The 22,265-nt window shown below is 44.2% G+C and overlaps 2 protein-coding genes and 1 long non-coding RNA gene across 4 annotated transcripts in view; 1 reads left to right on the top strand and 2 right to left on the bottom strand.

Moving 5' to 3' along the window:
* Positions 1 to 314: 314 nt before the first annotated feature.
* Positions 315 to 1,475, bottom strand: LOC110013815. The gene is made up of 2 exons (XR_002288950.2): positions 680 to 1,475; positions 315 to 601 (listed from the first exon to the last, which is right to left on the bottom strand). It is a non-coding gene; the product is annotated as an uncharacterized LOC110013815 (long non-coding RNA).
* Positions 1,476 to 1,556: 81 nt separating this feature from the next.
* LOC111949005 (homeodomain-interacting protein kinase 2-like) lies at positions 1,557 to 3,273 on the top strand. The gene has a single exon (XM_023964666.1). It carries the CDS (start codon positions 1,786 to 1,788, stop codon positions 3,262 to 3,264), a length of 1,479 nt encoding a protein of 492 aa, XP_023820434.1. The 5' UTR covers positions 1,557 to 1,785; the 3' UTR covers positions 3,265 to 3,273.
* Positions 3,274 to 7,650: 4,377 nt separating this feature from the next.
* adcy3 (adenylate cyclase 3) overlaps positions 7,651 to 22,265 on the bottom strand; it is a 59,731-nt gene continuing 45,116 nt past the window's right edge. The window contains exons 10-22 of one of the 2 annotated variants that reach the window (XR_002874888.1): positions 21,534 to 21,676; positions 19,489 to 19,650; positions 19,307 to 19,394; positions 17,959 to 18,075; positions 16,679 to 16,953; positions 16,449 to 16,530; positions 15,874 to 16,032; positions 13,725 to 13,871; positions 12,394 to 12,507; positions 12,094 to 12,220; positions 9,261 to 9,385; positions 8,300 to 9,109; positions 7,651 to 8,217 (exon numbers count right to left, since the gene is read on the bottom strand). Coding sequence is in view for 1 of the 2 variants with exons in the window: in XM_023963944.1 (XP_023819712.1) it covers positions 8,930 to 9,109; positions 9,261 to 9,385; positions 12,094 to 12,220; positions 12,394 to 12,507; positions 13,725 to 13,871; positions 15,874 to 16,032; positions 16,449 to 16,530; positions 16,679 to 16,953; positions 17,959 to 18,075; positions 19,307 to 19,394; positions 19,489 to 19,650; positions 21,534 to 21,676 (1,719 nt within the window). In the remaining variant the exon portion in view is untranslated. Of the gene's footprint in view, positions 9,110 to 9,260; positions 9,386 to 12,093; positions 12,221 to 12,393; positions 12,508 to 13,724; positions 13,872 to 15,873; positions 16,033 to 16,448; positions 16,531 to 16,678; positions 16,954 to 17,958; positions 18,076 to 19,306; positions 19,395 to 19,488; positions 19,651 to 21,533; positions 21,677 to 22,265 lie in introns of both variants that reach the window. The other variant, XM_023963944.1, reaches the window with a different exon arrangement.

The following is a 22,265-nucleotide window of genomic DNA, read 5'->3' as shown; positions in this document are numbered from 1 at the left end:
CGAGAAGTACAAAAAAAACCAACCTAATACTGTGTCCAATCTGACATGTTTCCCAGTATTTTGCTATGTTGATGTCTGAGATTGTGACGTCCCCTCGTCCAGCCTTCTTGGAGTCTTGGAGTCCATTGTAAAAGTGCCAGCTTCTGTCTGTGCCCATCTGTGGGAAATGCAACCCAGTGATTTTGAGCACCCAGATGATGTGTTATGGCCACCAGCTCCAGCGGTTTGTGAACAGGACCTGGTCTGAGGTGGACTCTGTGCAGAAAATACAATAAAAATCCTCCTATTTCACATTTTCACAAATAAGACAAAAGTTTCACAAATCAGAAACTGTGTTTAATGCATTCTCTTCCATCTAACTCATAATTTAATGCTGGTTTGAGCAGTCCAGGTCCTGTGGTTTTGGAACAGGACCTGGTCCTAGGTGGTCTTAGTGTGAAAAATGCAGTGGAATGTTCCTTTAGTGAAGCGTCCTCCACTGGCTCCAGGCTGGCTGGAACTGAATGGAAAACAAGTAAAAACCCCAGAAGATGTGAAACACACTGCATACAGGAACCCAGAACCAGAACCACAGTCCCAGAGAACCCAGAGCTCCCAATGTCTGTAACAGAGGAACCACAATTTCAATTCACAACTGAACATCTATTGAAAACACTCCAAATGATGAGGAGAAAAATACCATTAAAAAATTCTGCCGAACCACCTGACCCAAGGGTGCTGCAGTCCCAAGCAGCTCCCACTGGAACCAGGGCCGCGCCTCCATCCGGTGATCCGTCGGTCCCGGACACCCGTCCGCCGAGCAGCGACGCCAGACAGAACCGAACCCTGGAAAACAAAGTGACGCAAAACAGCAGCTGGATCCCGTTTGGGAGAGAAGCGCTGCAGGTGGCAGAGCAGCACCGCACTGACAGAGAGATGTGCAGAAATGAATCTGAAGATGTCAGATTGAATCAGAGGCTGTGGAAGTGACTCTGTTCCGTCACACACCTGCAAATGCAGAAAAGAGGCCCAAAGCCCAATTCTGGACACACCTGGCACCTGTAGCTCCGAGCCACGCCCACACTGTGCTGCAGGCTCGGAATGAGAACTGCGGGAGGGGGCGGGGCTTAAGCACTTTTCTCCATTCTTATTTCAAATCCAAAACTAAGAAGAACATCGTTACGCAATGCAGTAAGAACTCATTTCAGAGCTTCCATTCTGCATGTTGTATTTAAAAACACTTTTAGAACATCCATCCCATCACTGACTGACCACATGCTGGAATATGAATCAACATCTTCTTAGCGGTGAAAAGCTCCGCGGAAACAATTAAGGACTGTTGGAACTGGACCAGACGAACCAGAACCTCAGACTGAGGCCCCTCCCCCTTTGCGGTAGTTCGGTTCCTTAAAGCATCTTTCAGAAGGAGCATCCTCCAGAGATTACATGCAAATAAGGAGGTAAAATAGAATTAAACAGCAGACACACACGCATGCGCATGAATCAAGGTCCAGGTTTGCGCATGCGCAAATCTCCAGGTTGTCATGGAAACCAAGTCTATGATATACATGACGTTTTTGTTGTGGAGTAACTGGCTCTGACCTAGGATTACACAAAATGATGTCATCAGAAAAAAAGCATAAATACCCCCCACATCTTAAACTCACCAGAACTTTCTAGAAGCACTCAGAGCCGTAAGGTCCTGCAGGTATTCTCTAAAGTTCAAAGCCCCCTTTGTGAAAACAAAGTTGGTATTTCTGTTTATTATTACACGACATCTTCAACACTAAATTATCACCACGAATCATGATGGATTCTTCTTTGTCGGATACTCCCTGTGAGGTGAGAGAGGGCTTCATTCTTCTCGGCCGCAAAGGAGTTTATAAGGTGGAAAAGTTTCTTGGTGAAGGCTCTTATGGAAAAGTGGCCAAATGTAAGAAACTGGGAACTGACCAAGTTGTGGCAATCAAAATCATTTGGGGTTCAGGCCAAATGGAAATCAATGCTCTGGAAGAGCTCAGCCAGATCAACGCCGACGATCACAACCTGGTCAAGTTTGTGGAGAGCTTTAAGTATAAAAAGTACACGTGCATCGCTTTTGAAGTGTTGGATCAGAGCCTTCTGGATTTCATGGAAAAAAGGGATTTCCATCCCCTGACTGTGGAGGAAATCAGGACCATTGCCTGGCAGTTGATTGTTGCCCTGAAAGGCCTGAAAAGCGTCAACTTGGTCCACTGTGACATTAAACTGGACAACATCATGCTGGTGGATCAAGTTTCAGAGCCTTTCAGGGTCAAACTCATAGATTTTGGTTTGGCTGAGAAAATTGGACACATGCGTACTGGAGCTATGATGCAGAACATTTGCTACAGGGCACCTGAAGTCATCCTGGGTCTGCCCTTAGACCAAAGTGTAGATTTGTGGACAGTTGGCTACATTCTCTTTGTGCTGTACACGGGGAGCTTCATCCATGGATGGGACGCTGAATACAACATCCTCCGAGCCATGGTGAAGATGCAAGGCATGCCTGAGGAGAAAGTTCTAAGCCAAGGGGTTTACACCACAAGATTTTTTACCAAGACCAAAGAAAACTCTCAGGATGTCTGGAAGCTGGACACACCACAACAGCAAAGCAAGAAAAAAGGGAGACTGGTCGAAGACAACATTCCGTTCTGGTCCTGTGACCAACTCATCCACAGCTGTTTGGACAAAACAAAAATCAAAGAAGTGCAACAGTTTGTGGACCTGCTGAAGCGGATGCTGATGGTGGATCCAAGCAAACGCATCTCTCCAAGTGAAGCACTACAACATCCATTCTTCACTATGGGGAGGGTGCAGCCCACTGCTGGCTCTCACACCACCAACCCAGAAGAGCCACCAGCATTGGAGGTCCACCCACAGCCTGAAGCAAAAGAGGTCACCAATACTCCTCAAAGACCAGCTGCTGTTTCCCAGGAATTTTCCAGCATGAAAAAGAAACCAGGCAGGATCCAACAACAAAGAGAGACAATTAGAGAACATCTGGCTAAATTAGAGGAACGCTGTAGTTCCAAAAAGAAACCAGGCAGGATCCAACAGCAAAGAGAGACAATTAGAGAACATCTGGCTAAATTAGAGGAACGCTGTAGTTTCAAAAAGAAACCAGGCAGGATCCAACAGCAAAGAGATGCCATCAATAACTATCAAGCTGCCTTACAAAAGAGGAATCCTGGAACCCAGCAAGATCACAACACTGACAAGAGTTTACAAAGTCAGGCAGCATTTAGAAGAAAAAGACACTTCTAAAGGCATCAGGTTACCCCCCTCAACCCCCCACCCCACCCCCAACCCCAACCCAATCCATCAGAAACTCATCTATCAATTTGGCCTCTGACTGCCAGGTCTGTACCTCCAAACCCAAGAAGAAAATCTTCTCTAAATATTCCTCTACACTGTGTGGAAACGTCTGTCACCAAAATCAGGTCAAAAACAGGGGCAGCACTTCAGTCTGTTGGTTAACATGGTTGGCTGACAGAACTGGGTCTGCGTGGGTTTTCTCCGAGCACTTCGGTTGCCCCCCACTTTTAAAAAATTGATTCTTTAAGAATTGGTGACCTTTACACAGATGTAGACCAAAAACCAATTATTGAGCTTCCAGCTTTTCAGTTTAGCTGTGAAGTTTCACTGAACAAAGAGGTACAGCCCAAATAACTACCCCCCCCCCCAAACCAAACCAAACGGAACCAGACCAAACCAAGCCAAACCAAACCAAACGGAACCAGACCAAACCAAGCCAAACCAAACGGAACTAGACCAGGCCAAACCAGACCAAACCAAGCCAAACCAAACCAAACCAAACCAAAACCAACCAGACCAGGCCAAATCAGACCAAAACCAACAATTATTAAATATCTTATAATAAATATACGAATACAAATAATACAAATAAAAAAATTAATAAAATACTAATAGAGTAAATAAAATAACATCAGTCACCTAAATTTGTAGGGAAATAACTCAAACAAATCCTGGCAGTCCTGTGGGTTTTTCTCCGAGATCGTCGGTTTCCCCACAGTAATTGTTAGTAATTGGCTCCCCTCCCTGAATCGCCACCTTATCGTGGTGGAGGGGTTTGCGTGCCCGAATGATCCCAGGATTGTGTTGCTAGAAGCATTTGCCCTGTTTGGCTGTTTCATGGCAAACTGGTCCTGGGGGACGAGCCAGACTAAGGGCGATTCAAACAAAAAACATTTGATTATATGACTGAAAGAACTAAGTCCCGGAACCAAAACAGCCAAAATGAAGAAGAAGTCAACCGGTACTTTTGCTGATGCGAGTTGGAATACAGCCTCCACCCACAAGGCTATTGCAGCCGCAACAGTGAAATTTATGTTGTATGTCTCTAAAGAGGAAACAGGCTTATTCATGAAATATGTGCAAAAAAGGACAAAAAAGTAACAAGGAGGGTGAGGATGAGGAACCTCTTGGTCTGCAGCAGAAACACTGGAGCATCTGGATGTATCAGTAGAAAAGTAGGCCAAACATTGCAGAACCACAGACAGAATGCAAGTTTTGTTTGACCTTTCATGTATGGTCAAAAACTACAGGCACTGGTAATGGTATGCCTGCTTTAGCAGGTTGGGGTTCGATTCCCTACGGTGTCCTACAGAAGATTTGGACTTTTATACATGAAATGTTGAGCACTGTGACAATAAAGTTTAAAAAGAAAAAGAGAAACTTGCTTATTAACCTAAAAGCTTTGGAGCCAATATAAATCTAAACATTACAATAAGTAAAAATAATGCAAGAAATGTTAGCATGATGCTAACATCCAGGCTAATGTTTGTTTTTCACTGTGATTCTGGAAAGGGCTGTTCATCGTTCATGTGTCATGTCCTTCTGCTATGAAGCTGCTAAAAATTCATTGTACTTCCTGTCAATGTGCTCTAGTTGAACACCTGAGGTGGATATGGGATCACTCTGATCACATTAGCCCACCCCACTCTTAAATACAGTTTAGCCACGCCCCCACTTCTCCTTCCAGAAAGACATTGAGCATTAGAAATCTGAAAATTCCCATTAAGTCCCATGAAAAGTCAACTACTCTATACCATGTTCTTGTTTTAGATATCTTTGGAATCCTGTGCTTATTGCTTTTTGTCCTTTATAGGAGGGTTGGTGGCTTTTACAGTTTTCCACAGATGATAGTTCAATGAGGTGCTAATGATCCTTAAGACAGGTAACTAACAAGTGGAGGATGGTAAATGGCGTGTACTTGTATTACGCTTTCTACCTATACCAAAGCCACCCACAGGCCAAACAGCACTTCAGGGAGCCCAGTCTTTTTGGTGTCTCTCAGGGGTTACTGAAAATCGTCTTGACAGGGGACCCCAATGTATTCCTGGGCAACTATAACACCCATGTGGGCTACAGCAGTTGCACTTGGAAAGGCGTGATTGGATGGAATGGCCCCCCTGATCAGTATTCTGTTGATAGTCTTCTGTGGTCATCACGATTTGTCCATAGGAAACTCAATGTTTGTTTCAGGTGACCTTCAGCCATGTATCTTGAATACGGCAGCAGAAATAAAAAGTCAGACCAGTCTTTTATTGTCCAGTTTGGGTGAGTTTATGTGAATTGTAGCCTCAGTTTCCTGTTCTTAGCTGACAGGAGTGGCGCTCGTTTTCTTCTGCTGCTGTTGTCCATCTGCCTCCGGGTTGGACGTGTTGTGCGTTCAGAGATGCTCTTCTGCTGCAGTGGTTCTTTGCATTCCTATTGTCTTGTTATCAGTTGGAATCAGTCTGGTCATTCTCCTCTGATCTCTGGCATCAACAAGACATATCTGCCCACAGAACTGCAGCTCACTGAATATTTTCTCTTTTTCTGACCATTCTCTGTAAACCCTAGAGATGGTTGTGGGTGAAAATCCCAGTAGATCAGCACTTTCTGAAATCCTCAGACCAGACCTGGCACCAACAACCATGCCACCTTCAATCGCCTTTCTTCCTCATTCTGATGCTCAGTTGGAACTGCAGCAGATCTTCTTGACCACGTCTACATGCCTAAATACATTGAGTTGCTCCCATGTGATTGGCTGATAAAAGATTTGCGTCATGAGCAGCTGGACAGGTGTGCCTAATAAAGTAGCTGGTGAGTGTATATTCACACAGGGGTCAGTGTTTGTAACGAAGTAGATAGGAAGAAAATGGTGGCGAAATCTTGTCAGCAAAAATTTTGAGACTCGGTGGGAATTGTCCAGAGGTCAAAAAGCTGAACTAGATTCAAGATTCAAGATTCCTTCGTCTTTTCACTCACTGTATTTGTGGAGAAATACAAAGGTGAGATGAGATGTTGTTCCTCACTGGTATGACAGTGCCAAGAAAAAAGTATTAAAATAGAATAAAATCAGAATAAAATAGCAATCAACTACAATAAAATAGAGACCAGCATTCAGTATTAAAAACCAGTCTTCAGTCGTTAAAGTGACTATGAACATTTAGTTAGCAGCAGTCTTTTATGAGCGGGGTTGGTTGTGGGAGTCTGTATGCATATATTGTGTCTTTAGGTGGTATGTGTGTGTGTGTATGTATGTGTGTGTGTGTGTGTGTGTGTGTGTGTGTGTAATCCATTGGGTATTATTGTGATGTGGAGTTTGTGAGAGCATGTATGCATGAGGAGGACAGTCCGTTCAACAGTCTCACATCTTGTGGAAAGAAGCTTTAAAACATCCTGCTGGATCTGCAGCTGATGTTCCTGAACCTCTTCCCAGATGGTATGAGGGAGAACAGTCCATGGGAGGGGTGCTGGGGGTCCCTGATGATGGAGGTTGCTCTGAGTATGCAGCGCTGCTCATGTAACTCCCCCAGGAATGGGAGAGGGGCACCAACATCTTTCTTGCAGACTGAACAAACTTGCTCAGGCGTTGTTTGTCCTGAACCTTGCAGCTGCCCAACCAGGATGTAAAGATATGTGTCCAAATGTTTTCAATGGTGCCCTTGTAGAAGATGATGAGGTGAGGTGTTGGAATTCCTGCCTAAACCTTGGTAGTGACGTGTAGATGATGTGATCAGTGGGTGAAGTCCAAAACCAACATGGAGAATGTGCTAATTGTTGATTGCTTTTTTGTGGTAGTCCCCAGTTTTATATTTGTTCATTTTCTTATCTAGACAAGTATAAAAAAAAAAGATCTTCTCCTTTTATTTCTTCCTTCTGTAGACTAATGTAGGACACCAAGTCATCAAACTGGGTCACAAAGAGACAGAAGTACCGCTGAAAGCAGCAGTCACGTAGATGCATCTCCTGCAGTAAATGGTAAACCTCACCTTACCTTGAGGGTCTGAGAATGATCACAATAATCCAGATGCAGTGAGAGGCTAAAAAAATAAAAATAAAAATAAACCCAAGCTACTCTCTCATCATCATCCACATATTCCATAAATTAGCAAAGAGGACAGACAGGCAGGAAATCAGATGGAGATGGTTTGGGTACAGCGAGAAGAGGAATAGTGAGGATTTAAAGGATAATGAGGTTGGAGCTACCATGAAAGAGGTCTAGAGGAAGACCAAAGAGGAGGTTCATGGATGTAGAGGACACGAGGAGAGTTGATATGAGGATAGAAAAGAAAAAAAAGAGGTTGAGTATGTCAGCAGAAGGGTGTCTGTTGTTGCTATAGAATTTCCCACACACACTAGTATTTGTTAGGACTTTTTTAATGAAATAATGTAATGACAATCAACTATAAAGAACGAGGGATCAGTCAAAAATCTTAAACTCCAAAACCAGAACAGGGACGATCTGTAGGAATGGCTGTGCACGTCAAATTCCACTTACTAAAAATCCTGTTAAAGCCTGAACAGAACCAGACTGACCGGCTTCGTGATGATTCCAGCCTCAGAATATTCTGTTCCAGCCAACAGCTTTAGTCAGCAACTGTTTGGGTTTTAAAGATTTAAAGTGCTCTCTGTCGTTCCCAATCCCAAGGCTGTGTTTTCTAATAGTTAACTCACATTTACAGATGCTCCATCCAAAAACCCCCCTTCAAGAGAACAGCTCAGTTCTCCCCTCTGTTTTTGAGCAGAACCAGGCCTCCCATTTTAAACACCTTAATGGCTTTGAGGGGGTTATGGGAGAGCACTGTTCCACTTTAGGACACAAACAGAGTGAGTAATTGTCTTTGTAGCGTCCTCCTCAGACTGCAGCTGCAGGTTGTTGTTCTCATGCCGTTTCTGACGTCTCAGATCTCAGCTGCCAAACTAAAACTATCAAATAGAAATCAGGAAAGTTGAAAGCTGGGACGATGGCCTAAGAAGATCGAGGCACATCTGCTCGTACGGAACATACCTGTCTTCTCCTTCCGTTCTCCACAAAGACAGTTATGTGTTGCAGCAGGTTAAATGGGAACAGCATCAACACTTCGATCAAAGCAGTTCTCCACACATTAGAGACACACTGTCCCCCTGCAGTCTGTCTTCACTCCATCCAGGTGAAGAGAACCCCAACTTCAGAACAGTTAGCCAGGTTTCAGGGTCTGAAAGCTCTTTTCAAACTGTGAGTCATCATTAGAACAAAGGCTTCACATCTTTCTGAAGATCCACAGGAAGGTCTGACTGAATGTCTTAGCTAAAGTCTAAAGGGATGACTAGAGGTTTCACTAATGTCTCTGTGAAGATCCTGGTTAGATTTCTATGAGGTCTTGCTGAGATCTGTAAGTCTTGCTGAAGTCTCTGTGAATGTCTCACTAAAGATGTGAGGCCTGCTGTCAGAGACCTCTGTGTCATCAGTCAGGTATATGCTTTTTCATTATTTGTGGTTTCTTCTCATCACGAATGTTTTACATCTGGTGGAGTCTGACAAAATCTACACACATCCTTGCATCCACAGAACCCTCAGCAAATCGGATGGTAGATGGGCCCTACAAAGGTGTGTATGAAGCATGTCCTTCAGGCGTAAGGTGTCAGCAGTGAGCAGAGCTCAGCTGTCCACCACCTGGTGAGGCAGGGTGACTGAGGAGCCGTTGATGAAGGAGCCCTGCTTGTCCCTTCCTTTGAGGAAGTAGGTGAGCAGCTCCCCTTTGCCTTTCACAAAGATGGGTCCTCTCTTCACGAAGCGGAAGCCGTATTCCTTCAGGATGTTGTAGCAGTCCTCCACCACCTGGAACAAGCACACAAAGCACACTCTGGGCTCAGTGTGAAACGCCTCACACAGACGCAGGTCTGACCTGAGGACACGTGCCAACATGACGCAGTGTTTGACAGTGGTCAAACAACCACTTTCTTCTGGGTGCTGAGGCTACACGTCGTACCTGGATGTTGCCCATCACCCCCGTAGACTCCATGCGGCTTGCAACATTCACGGTGTTGCCCCAGATGTCGTAGTGAGGTTTGCGTGCGCCGATCACCCCTGCCAGCACTCCTCCCTTATTCAGACCTGAGACCGGAGAGAGTCGTGCACATCAGCCGAGTGATTGGGACCATGTTCCAATAAAGGTCCAGTGTGTGTGGAGATGCAGGTATTAGGGGCGGTTTACTTAGCTGCTGAGTAAATCGCACATCAGCTTAAAACAAACCTTAACGTCCCACTCCAATCATCTTTTTATCTATTGTAAAAGTGTTCCCAGTGGTCTTTTAATTATGACGTTTTTAGCCAACATAAAAAACTGTGTCATTTGCTAGGACATAGTTTCAGGCAGGAGTTGATTCGAAATCCACCTCTGAGTTATGAGCGGGACCTTTGGCACCCACATAGAGGGCTCACATACAGTATGTAAGGGTTAATGGCCGACGAAGTGTGCGGTTACTACTTTTTAACGCACGCCGTGGAAGCCTGAACCGTCCGACGCGAAGCGGAGGACGGTTGCTTCCGCGAAGTGCGTTAAAAAGTAGTAACCGCACACTTCGAAGGCCATTAACCCGCTTATACCATGGTCACTTACAAAAGCAATACATATTAACCAGGTTTTAGTCCTTAATTCTTGTTTTTTTTTTCGATTTGGATCACTTTTCTCATAAACAGCGTACTATATGTTACGTGATGCGGCGCATCGCGCCGCATCACGTAGCATCGCGCTGCATCACGTTACATATAGTCCGCGTCGCGCAGCACCACCGCTGCAGTTAAGATTCGGCGATATATATATGCTGATCGTCCCGATAGGTTGAATAAAGCATCAATTCAGAGGGAAAGTTAATCGCTTACCGCTTGTTTTTGCCCAGATGATGAAGCAAAAGGTTGTTTTATAGAAGCCGGCGCAGTGATACAAATCATTTAAGCTAGCCGACCGGAACTTTTTTTTTCACCGTGCGGTTATCAGGTTTTAACGCATACCCAGTAGCCAATCAGAATCGAGTATTCAACCGAACCATGGTATAAAACTGGATAACTATAACTGAGAGCTCTCTGTTTATGAGCTCTCCCCCTAGCTTGCAGCCCTTCACACAACAAACCTAACATTAACAGCAATAAAAATGGCGAGCAATATTGGAGCTGTTCAGTTGTACCTTTTTTTTTAACTTGTCCTGTCCAACAGCTGAGCAAACAGATGAGAGCTGAAGACCCCTTGTGTTGGACAGACTTTTCAGGAGGTTAGGAATCTTCTGACACACAAGGTGTATATTTCAATAAGCCTCTTTTACAATTTAGAGTAAACTGTATTCATATTGATTACTTTTGTATCTTTTTTGTTGTTGGACTGGACGGAAAGGAAGAAGAGGAAAGAAGGGAGGGATGTTGGAGACAGGGGGTAAGGGCACAGAAGACAGGGGGAAAAGGGGAGTTAAGGAAATCTGGAGGATGATTACAGAGGTGGTGGTGGTGGGGGGGTGGGGGGTAGACTCATTGAGCGACTAGCTGCTGCACGTTTTTCATCATTACTGTCTGGTGTAAATGTTAGTCAAAAGGGGCGGGGCCTGTCCACACACACATACTCAAGTGTCACCATCACACATATTGGCTTCAAAACCTTCACATACAAGCATGTCAACACAACTCACACACATATACATACAAACAAACACATGTAAAGCACTTAATTCAGTCACACATACCATTTGTGCAAAGGTGAGCTAACACCTGTGCTCAGGTGGGTGTTTATGTTCTGCTCAGGTGGATGATTGGATGTAAAAAGAGGGAGAGGGCCCAGCCGTCCCCACACCAAGAACTCCGCCAAAGCAGTAGCGGTAGCCAGGGCCCCCCCAACATTGGCATTGTTTAGCAGATAAAGGGAATCTGCCCACCAGGGAATCCAGCCAGACACCAGACCAGGGCTAGCAGGGCCACCGCAGAAGCCCCCAACGCCAAAGAGCAGGGAGGTACAGGAACACGGAAAGTGCAGACCGCAGCCCAAAAAAGTGAGAACAGCCCCTTCCAGGAAGAGTCTGCTCTGCCAGCTCCGCCCCCAGACTAGCACATGGAGTTAGCGGTGTTTGGCAAAAACGCTTTCCCTTTATACAGAATGCACTACACGCACATCTATCTTCGCAAAGGTTTGGATGTTTGTTTTCGTGGGCGAGACGCAGACACGCTGCCGAGGCCGGCTCTGGGTTGACGTCATGAAATTAGGCGGCACCCACAAGAAGTGAAAGGCGGAGCCTCAGAGATCGAGTCGCCTTACTTCCGAGTAGGAAGAAGAGCTGCGAAAATAACTCACATTTAATAAAAAATTGTTCTTTTGTCTGCTAAAGGTAATATACATGGATTTTGTCTACTATAAAAAGCTTAAGAATAGCATTGTATAGGCCCTTTAAAAGAAAAAGCTAACAGAGCTAGTAGAAGACTAATCATTTCTTTAATTCAGGCTTTTACTTTACAGTCTTCTCTGATTGGACATCATCTGACTATAAAACTAGGATAACGAGACAATAGCCCCCATCACAAGTGGATCACAAGTGAATCCATATGAGTTTGTGCGATTCATAATATTATCATCACCGATCACAAGTATAAGAACAGAATAATAACCAGGTGAAAACTGGATTTTAGCTGCATTAAATGTGGAATTTTCCCGGATCAAACTGAGTCAGAAGTGGATCATACCCATAAAGAAAACAGTCAGGGATTTGACCTGAACTATCCAGTTCTACGTTGAAGCATAAGTGTGTTTTTGTATGCTTTTGTGTAGCAGTGAAAATGGTGCATACCTATGCGCAGCATGAAGTTATTGAACGACTGGTAGTTGATGTTCATGAGCGTGACCTTCATGGCCAGGGCAAAGTCTGCCAGGTCTGCAAGGTGCTGCCAGCGCTCCCTGTCAGACTGCTCCTCCTTCTGCAGGACACAAACCTTTCAATGTCAGCATGGCCCATCTGACCAGCGGTTGCAGGAAAACAAAAGAAGAAAAGCAAACAGAAAAACTGCAACAAACAACAGAGCTGAAAGTTCTCACCAGCAGCTCAACAAAGACCAGTCTTTATGTCATTAAGGTCATGTGACGTGCTGACCTTCACACAGTTGTAGCCGTTGGTGACGTCTGGCGTCACTCCTGATGCTGCCATGTAGGTGCTACCAATAGTCTTGATCTTTGTGATACAGCGAAACTGAATCTCATCCAGCAACTGAGAGGGGCAGAGGTAAACGGTCACTTAGATGGAGTTATCCAACAATGAAGCCCGAGTTATGACTCAGAAGAGATTTTTTTTTCTTTAAAACATGCACAAAGAACAGAGACTAGAGACCAGGGCGGGTGGGGTGCTGCTGAAGCCTACGTGCACCCCAACGGCTCACAAGCAGCTAATTTCTGTGCAGGTTGGGTCTGAGCGCTGACACCTTGATGTGCAGCTTCACAAGTGCAGCTGAAACTCAAATGTTTCAGCCGGAGGGTCAACAGTTTATGCAAATGAGAATATTGCTAGTTTAAATTACAGATAAATAGGACTGTTCCTGTCAAAACACTAAGTCTGTTTCATTTAGAATCAAAAATTCATATTTTGAGTCATGATTCCATTCTGAGATATTAATTCAAATTTTTGGATTCATAACAAAAAATATTAACAAAACAAATGATCAAAACTGAATAAAGGTGGATCTTTCATAAAAACTTAGAACTTAAATTAAAAATAAGCAGAAAATTCTCGGAGAAAACGTTTTGGTGGTTAAACTACTTTCAACTCAGCTTTCAACACATTTGTTCCAAGACTGCTCCTCCACAAAAAGAAACATTTCACAATCTTTTGACCTCTGGGAGCAAAACCTGAACTAAAAAGGTGAGAGAAAAAAGACAAATGCTGTGTCCCAATTCCTTCACTGCTCACTATAGTGCACTATATAGGGCATTCCCCATTTTCTAGTGCTGTCTAAATCTACAATTCCAAAATCAAGGGCCTTAGAAATTTCCCAGAAGTCTCTACAAAAAACAGGGGTGTGAATCGATGCTCACTAGATTGGTGAATATAGACCACAATGCATTGCGTTTAAACAATTTTTGCCAAATAAAGGTTTTTTTAATAAACCATCAACGTTTTTATCTTCAGAAGACAGTGGATTCAAAAATGATCATCGCAAAACGCTCCTATCAATTAGATTTTAACTTTGTGAAATCGATGATGTCATATTCCTCATTAAAAAAAAAAATAGTGAGCATGGTGCTTGAATTGCTTTTAAAATCCAGGGCACTACAAAGTCCCACACTATCTAGTTTTTAGTAGTAGTTAGGGGTTAGGGTGGGATTTCGGACAGAGAATCACTTTTGCACTGAACTGTTGTTCATTTCAAAGCATTACAGAGAAAAGAGGGGTGCTTTAAGGAAAAGAAAACAGAAAGAGGATGAACGTACGCTGTCAAAGTCTGAGATGATCTCGTTCAGGAAGCGTAAGCACTCGATGCCTCCGTTGTTGATGCTCTCCTCGGTGTAGAAGTCAGAAAAGTTTGGGATCGAGGCGAACATGACTCCAATTTCATCATAGGATTGGCTGTACAGCTCCTGAAACAGTGCAGTAGAAGTATCCATAGCATTTACTGTGTGGATGATCCCAGCAGCATCCAGGCCTCATTCCAAAGGCACAGATCCTCGTGAAAGTATTCGGCCACCTTGAACTTTTCAACCTTTAGCCACATTTCAGGCTGGAAACATAAAGATGTAAAACTTTAATTTTTTGTGAAGAATCAACAAGTGGGACACAATCATGAATTGGAATGAAATTTATTTGAAATTTCAACTTTTTTAACAAATTAAAAAACTGGAGTCTGTGTTGCTTCTACGCCAAACATAACGTTTTGGTTTCATCTGACCAGAGCACCTTCTTCCACATGTTTGGTGTGTCTCCCAGATGGTTTGTGGCAAACTTTAAACAACACTTTTTATGGATATGTTTAAGAAATGGCTTTCTTCTCGCCCCTCTTCCATAAAGGCCAGATTTGTGCAGTATACCACTGATTGTTGTCCTATGGACAGACACCCCAAAACTCAGCTGTAGATCTTTGCAGTTCGTCCAGAGTGATCATGGGCCTCTTGGCTGCATCCCTGATCAGTTTCTTCCTTGTTTGAGCTGATTGTTTAGACGGACAGCTGGGTCTTTGTAGATTTGCAGTGGTCTGATACTCTTTCTATTTCAATATTATCACTTCCACAGTGCTCTTTGGGATGTTTAAAGCTTGGGAAACCTTTTTGCATCCAAATCCAGCTTTAAACTTCTCCACAACAGCATCTCAGTCCTGCCTGGTGTTCCTTGTTCTTCATGATGCTCTCTGTGCTTTAAACAGACCTCTGAGACGATCACAGAGCAGGAGCATTTATACAGAGACTTGATGACATGTAGGTGGATTCTATTTATCATCATTAGTCATTAAGGTCAACATTGGATCATTCATAGATCCTCACTGAACACCTGGAGAGAGTTTGCTGCACTGAAAGTAAAGGGGCTGAATGATTTTGCACGCCCAATATTTCACTTTTTAATTTGTTAAACAAGTTGGAAATATCCAATAAATTTCGTTCCACTTCATGATTGTGTCCCACCTTTTGGTGATTCTTCACAGAAAATTACAGTTTTATCTCTTTATGCCTGAAATGTGGCAAAAAGTTTAAGAGTTCAAGGGAGCCGAATCCTTTCGCAAGGCTCTGTAATGTATGCTGCAGAAAACAGCCGTAAAGGTGTGCTTCCAAATGTCAGTGGTTTTGCGCTCAGATTCTTTCTGCCACAGAATGCTGCTTAAAACATAAGAAGGTTTTCCATGAGAGAAATAAAGTTAATTGAAGACTAGAAGAAGTATTACACCACATATTTGGACAAGTATGACAACACAATCCTGCACAGATGTGTTCATTTTTCTCCACCCTTTAGAAAATTATTAACCATTATGATTGAATGAAATTGACTGTGGATACATTATAGTCAGTATCTTATCAGTATGTCAGTCTCAGCAGATGTTTTTAACTTTTGAAGTTAAATTAAAACACAGATCAGCACTGGACGGTAGCATATTCACTACTCTGGTACACAGAAGTGTACACATGGTGTCCAGGTGAGCATGTGCACCTTCCTTCTGTCCGACAAAGGTGGATGTAGCCCTTTTAAAGGTGCACCGGTCTCTGTTGGATCTTAGATTTTCACCGTCAGCACTTCTCATGTCTAACTGCTTCAGCTCACCAGGCCTGCAGAGCAACTAGTCTTCATCACTAATGATGATGATGAAGGTTATAAAACATCCTTCTCTAGAGAGTAAGAGGAAAACAGACAAGTCAGTTTTTGGCTTTCCAGAAGGGTCAGAACATGACAAACCCAAGAGCTTCATTTCAGCTTGTGTTCATGCTGAAGTCCATCAATGAGATTCTGTTCTATGAACTTCAGGCTTCACAACAGCCACACCACGAGGCTTTTTGAGAAGAGGTGTGTTTATCCGGTCGTGTTCTGTCTGTACAGGCCCACGTGACTTTGGGGGAGGCCTGAAAGTGTCACAAACCCACGCAGCGCCGAAGATCTCACCTCATCCCTCTTCTTGGAGCCCAGGAAGTGTCGAGCCACGTGCTCCGGCAGCATGTTGGTCACAAGGGCTTCGTTCCAGCGCCGCATTTCGTAAACCTTCTCCTTCTGCTCGTGGACCTCAATCTTCCACAGGAAAAGAGTGCGAGCTAGCTTCTCCACCTTCAGCCAACAGGGACAAATGTTAGCATGTGCTTAGGAGAGGAGCAGGACACGTGGTCTATGCCTGAAGCAGGACTTGACCTGCAACACTGAGAATGTCAGTAAAAGTAAAATCCTGTCACTGTCTTCAGAGACGAGCCGAACCTAGCCTAAAGACTGGCTAAAACTCAAAGCAGAAAAATAAACATGTAGATAGAATAACAAATAAGCATATCAGATGTAAACAAGAATACTCCAGTAAGATATAAAAACCCTTGAAAGTGTCTGTTGTTTAATCTGGACGGTTTGGATACGGCACCTAACTGATGGTGTGTAGAGAAGAGTCAACAGGTAGAGGAAGAGCAACACCCTCAGGGTTCCTCTAGCACCAACAACACAACTACACAAGTGTCATCAGTGTGTGCTCCATCACTTACATGTCTGGAAAAATAATAGAAGCTGATCATCATGACGAAGATCATAACTGTAACACTGACTTTGGAGGGAACCAGGGCCGACCTGCAACGAATAACAGTAGCGTGTTGAAAGGTCTGCGGCGACTCCTGCTGCAGTCTCAAACTCTTCTGGTTCATGGCGGCACATTGATGCCCCACCAGAGCAGAAGGTCATCGTTTTGCAACCTTCTAGCTAGAGCAGAGCTCGTCACCTGTACTCCTTAAAGCGGACGGCATCGTAGCGGTCGAAGATGCTCCTCCAGCTGTAGATGTTCACAGCGCCCGTCGTCACTGTGATCAGCAGCATCAGGGTGAGCTTGACCATGTGGCTGACCTGAACCAGCATGGTGGTGGCCATCAGAGCCAGAACCGCCACATAGCTGTAGTATTTAGGATTGTTCCAGCAGCCTTCCAGGCTGGAGCGTCCAGAGGAGGAGGGAGGCGGCGTGGTGCTGCGAGGATCTGATTCTGGAGGTCCACAGCTCAGCTGCATGGATACAGTGTGACACCAGCACAATGAAATACATTGAAATGAATGACTGAAAAGTGCAAACTAAGTAAAAAATAAAAGCTAAATGGTCAGTTGCTCAAGGGGAGAGAAAAGTGTAAAAGAAAAAAAGTAAATAAGGAATAATACAATGAAATCCTGTGAATGCACTGCCTGTAATTTATATGTATGGCGTCACTATCAAAGGGACTGGTGATTGGTTGACATGGCAATGGGGAGGAAACCATAACGTTTTTGAATGGAGCTGAATGAGAGGAGCGGGAGAGAGAAATGGCGTGCCGGCGTCAGACGCACAAAGTCTGCAGCAGCTTCAGTTTGATTTCTCTTCATCACTGCCTAATTTTGAAGGACAGTGGGAGGCACTTCGCTTAGTTTCTTCAGCCTGTCGGAACGGTTTTGGCGTGGATCGGATTTCCCGGAGGTTGTTCTGGACGCGAGGAGCGCAGCCAAGGACGCGGTCGTCGTAAAACGCCTGGAAGCGGTGGGACCGACCCTTATTGTTTTTGTTTTTTTTAAGTCATGGTACCATGTGAAGATTGGGACTTCATTCATTTTTTTTGATGGATTGTTTTTTTCCTGACGGATCCTATTTTTTCTGACATCAGCTAAGGAGTGGACTGTAAAATTATTGACTGTGGGACTTGGATTTTAGGAAAACAGGCAATTCTCCTGGTTAATGAATACGTTGATATACATTATGTTTTTTTTTTATTTGTTGACCAAAACAGTCTTTTAAAGGTGATTTTTTTTGTTTCTGTTATATAATAATAGGAGCATTTCTGCTTCACCTACAGGTATTGACTTTGTGTGGTGTTTTCCCGTGTGAACGTTTTCTTTTGTTTTGTTGGTTGGCCTAACATGGTGAGTAAATGGTAAATGTAGCAATTGAAATGAAACCATTCATGTTCTTTTGAGCGTTACAACAGATGCACCGTCATCTTCAGTGCCTGCAGGCGCTGCACATCTTAAAGAACATCAGCTCACCATGTCAATGGTGTCAGCCGTGCTGAGGATGAAGATGGCCGCCATAGCCCAGGTGTTTCGAGCCCAGCGGGTGTGGTCAATCCAGGTGGAGAAAGTCACTAGCTTCTTGGGATATACCTGACACAGAGGTAGTTTGATTTTAAAACCTGTTGTCTGCTGGCATGATGACAAACTCTGTGCATTCAAAGGACTCCCTCTCTATACATTTACTCCTGCTTAATACAGACAGGACATACACACACACACACACACTCATTTGTACACAGAAAAGCCAGTTAAAGTGTTTGTCATACTTCAGAAAATTGACTTAATTCAAAACAGCTCAGCCTAAACCTTGATGAGAGTGCAAACCTGAAAATATCTCACCTGTCTAAAAACATTCACTGGCTTTCTTCCAAGGTTCAACCCTAAATGGATCTTTTTTAACCTTTGATTGCATTCACAGACGAGAAGCAAACACTCTCATAATCTTTGTTCTGTTTGTCACAACCTCCTGCAGATCACCAGAAGTGACCAAGCTTTTTGCTCTGCTGTTGCTGCTCTGTGGAAATGCTTCCAGAAAAGGAGCTTGAAGGTCCTTTTATTCATAAAAGCTTTTTCGTGCATTTGTTTAGATTTTTTAAGCTTTGCAGAACTTTGAGATAATATTGTCAAATAGGAAAACTGACAGTTTTGTGTTTGCACTCTTCTCTCATTAGCCTACTGGCTAAAGAAGCCAACTGCCCTCCAGGAGGGTTTGGCAGTGTAACTGATGAAACTGGGAATGAATGAGAGCTATCCTGAATGACTGGAGAAGGTTCAACAACCCTCATCAGCAAACAAGGGTTGCCCATCTGACTACCACCCAATAAGCTGCATTTGTAACATGAAAGCTCCCATCAGCCATCATACCTGCTAAGGTGAGTGGATCAGTGAAAGGATATGAACCTTGGGAGAACCTAGAGAAATCTAGGAGAACCTCAAAAACAACCTGCTGAGCCTTGCAGCCTCATCAGCCATCAACTGAACGGAAAAAAAAAATGTCAAATGGAAAAACATAAAATCTTCTTTGCCTATATATTAGGAACTAACAGCTTTCTCCAGCAAAAAGCTGAAGAAAGCCCCTCCAAACAGTTACTCCACTACAAAGTTAACATGATGACGTTAACCTGACCTTAAAACCGTCACCTCACAACGGTGAAAGACAAACATCGCTTTTGTCAAGAATACACAAAACACTTTATCCACTGGAGTGCATTCAATAATGTCTCAACACACCTGAAGGGCACCTGGATAAACCTAAGGAGACCCAGGAAAAACCTGAGGAGAACCTGGGAAGGATCACAGAGAACATGCAGAATGAACGTACTCGAGGGAAGATGGCAGCAAGTGAGCAGACGGTCAGGATGAGCAGCAGAACCTCCCCCACTGCAAACGTGACATAGTTGGCGATCATCCTGTAACAAAACAAGCAGAAACTCTTTAGCGAAGTTGGTCTAAATCTGTGATGCAGAGAAAATATGAGGTTCAAAATCCTGCAGAAGAGCTAACCATGGGTCAAGGAGAGCCTCCATGAAAGTAGTGCAGAGCAGAACCACACAGGAGCAGCAGAAGGCAGCTCCGCTCTGCTTCTCCTTCTCCACAGAGTAGCGGGTCTCAAGCTCTGGGTCCACAAACCTCAGCGACAGCCGGTTGGTGTTCTTCCCCTTCAGCCTGTTGACACAGAACCAGAGGACCCCTTTAAAGAGGGATGGATATTCAGCTAGATACGCACCAAAAGCCTCAGACCTGGTTTTGCTTCACCATGGAAGGCTCCTTGTGGGGTCTGTGTCCTAACTTCTCCCACTCCTGTAAGTTGATTCAAAAGCCAGTGGGTCTTCATTCCTGCTTAGTGTAGCCAGGAAATGCTACTGAGATTTGATGCCTGTTGTTCAGTGGTGTAGTGTTTTGCACTTTCATCTCACAGCAATAAGGCCATGGTTCAAATCCCGGCTTTCTGTGTGGAGTTCACATGTTCTTCCTGTGCACACATGGGTTCTCTTTGGACACCAGCTTCCTCCCACAGTCCAAAAACATGCTTGAAAGGCTCATTGGTGTCTCTAAAATTGCCCCTAGGTGTGCATGTAAATGCGTGGCCCTGGCGACCTGTTGAGGGTGTACTCCGCCTTCCCCCAACAGTAGATGGGGTAGGCTCCAGCAAACCTGTGCTCCCAAAAAGGATTCAGTGGGTTCTGACTTTTCAGACTTTTCACATTTCACCTGGGAGATGCCCAGTACCACCGACTTGCAGCCACTGACCATAACTGCTGTAGCAATTCGGGTGAGTTAACAAAGGTGGAGATAATCCTCCACCAATGTTTATTCATATTGGTACAGGGACTTCAACCTCCAACCCTCCAGGCAAAGATTTCTTTCAATAATCACCAGGCCACTAGTGTCCCTGCTGCTGCCCATTGAACTTTTTTCTTCTGCCCACGGCCAGTCAATGAGGCTCCACTGAGCACTGGTTCATAACCCCGATTTGTGGCATCTTACCATCTTACCATCCATCCATCCTACCATCCATCCATCAATACATCATCCATCCATCCTACGATCCATCCATCCATCCATCCTACCATCCATCTTACCATCCTACCATCCATCTTACCATCCATCCATCCATCCATCCATCCATCAATACATCATCCATCCATCCTACGATCCATCCATCCATCCATCCATCCATCCATCCATCCATCCTACCATCCATCCATCCATCCATCCATCCATCCATCCTACCATCCATCTTACCATCCATCCATCCATCCATCCATCTTACCATCCATCCATCCATCCATCCATCCATCCATCCTACCATCCATCTTACCATCCTACCATCCATCCTACCATCCATCCATCAATACATCATCCATCCATCCTACGATCCATCCATCCATCCATCCATCCTACCATCCATCCATCCATCCATCCATCCATCCATCCATCCATCCATCCATCCATCCATCCATCCTACCATCCATCTTACCATCCATCCATCCATCCATCCATCCATCCATCCATCCATCTTACCATCCATCCATCCATCCATCCATCCATCCATCCATCCATCCATCCATCCTACCATCCATCTTACCATCCTACCATCCATCCTACCATCCATCCATCAATACATCATCCATCCATCCTACGATCCATCCATCCATCCATCCTACCATCCATCTTACCATCCATCCATCCATCCATCCATCCTACCATCCATCCTACCATCCTACCATCCATCTTACCATCCTACCATCCATCCATCCACCCATCCACCCATCCATCTTACCATCCTACCATCCATCCTACTATCCATCCATCCATCCTACTATCCATCCATCCATCCATCTATCCATCTTACCATCCTACCATCCATCTTACCATCCTACCAACCTTCCTACCATCCATCCATCCATCCTACCATCTATCCATCCATCCTACCATCCACCCATAAATACATAATCCATCCATCCATCCATCCATCCATCCACATCTGCTGTAGTAAACTAACGGTGGGATTATCCGGACCTCAATGAACAGTAAAGCTTACTCACGCCTGGACCGTCTCTCTCTCCAGCAAAGCTTCGTTTAGAAGTTTGTTGAGCTCTGCTTCATTTTCCTGAGCATCAATTACTCGTTCAGCCAGGTCCCGCAGTCTCAGCCTCCTCCGAGGGTTTGGGAAAGACGGATTCACCACCTTCGCTCAAAAGGATGTCAAAAAACAAAGGCTGTGAGTCATCCACCCAAGAGATCGCTTCCATAGAAAATTATTCAATCAAGAGTGGCATCATGACAGTGAAAAATAATTCTGAATTTCTGCACGTCTTTTGGCAAAGTTCTTGTTAGCTTTTCTGATGATGTGTGCTTTTTGGAAGCATAAAACCTTTAAGTCAAGCCTGAAATTAGTCACACCCCTGTCATTTTCATTCAGCTGGAGATGGAAAGATGTCTCTCGGGAGGTAATAGTACAATGTAAAAGAGATATTCATGTGAATAAATATAAGCATATTTTTTTCTTTTCTTTACTAAATCGCACCTTTCAGGCTCTTGCCGCTGCATTAATTTTTTTTGTGCAATGGTGCATGTTTTTGTTCTGTGTTCTGATTGGCTGTCAATCAAGCTCCTCCATGCTGTGTCATTTGTAAAAGGCAATCATTTTACCATATTTACACAAATCCTTTTGTTATCGGATCTTTAGTTTTCATTCTTTGGCCACCTACAAACAAGAGGATTTCTGACTCTCACAGACCTGTAACTTCTTCTGTATGAGGATCCTCTGTCCGTCA

Source organism: Oryzias latipes, chromosome 16 (genome assembly GCF_002234675.1).
Source record: "Oryzias latipes chromosome 16, ASM223467v1".
NCBI lineage: Eukaryota > Metazoa > Chordata > Actinopteri > Beloniformes > Adrianichthyidae > Oryzias > Oryzias latipes.
Note: the sequence above shows the minus strand (reverse complement) of the source record. Positions and strands in the feature narration are given on the sequence as shown.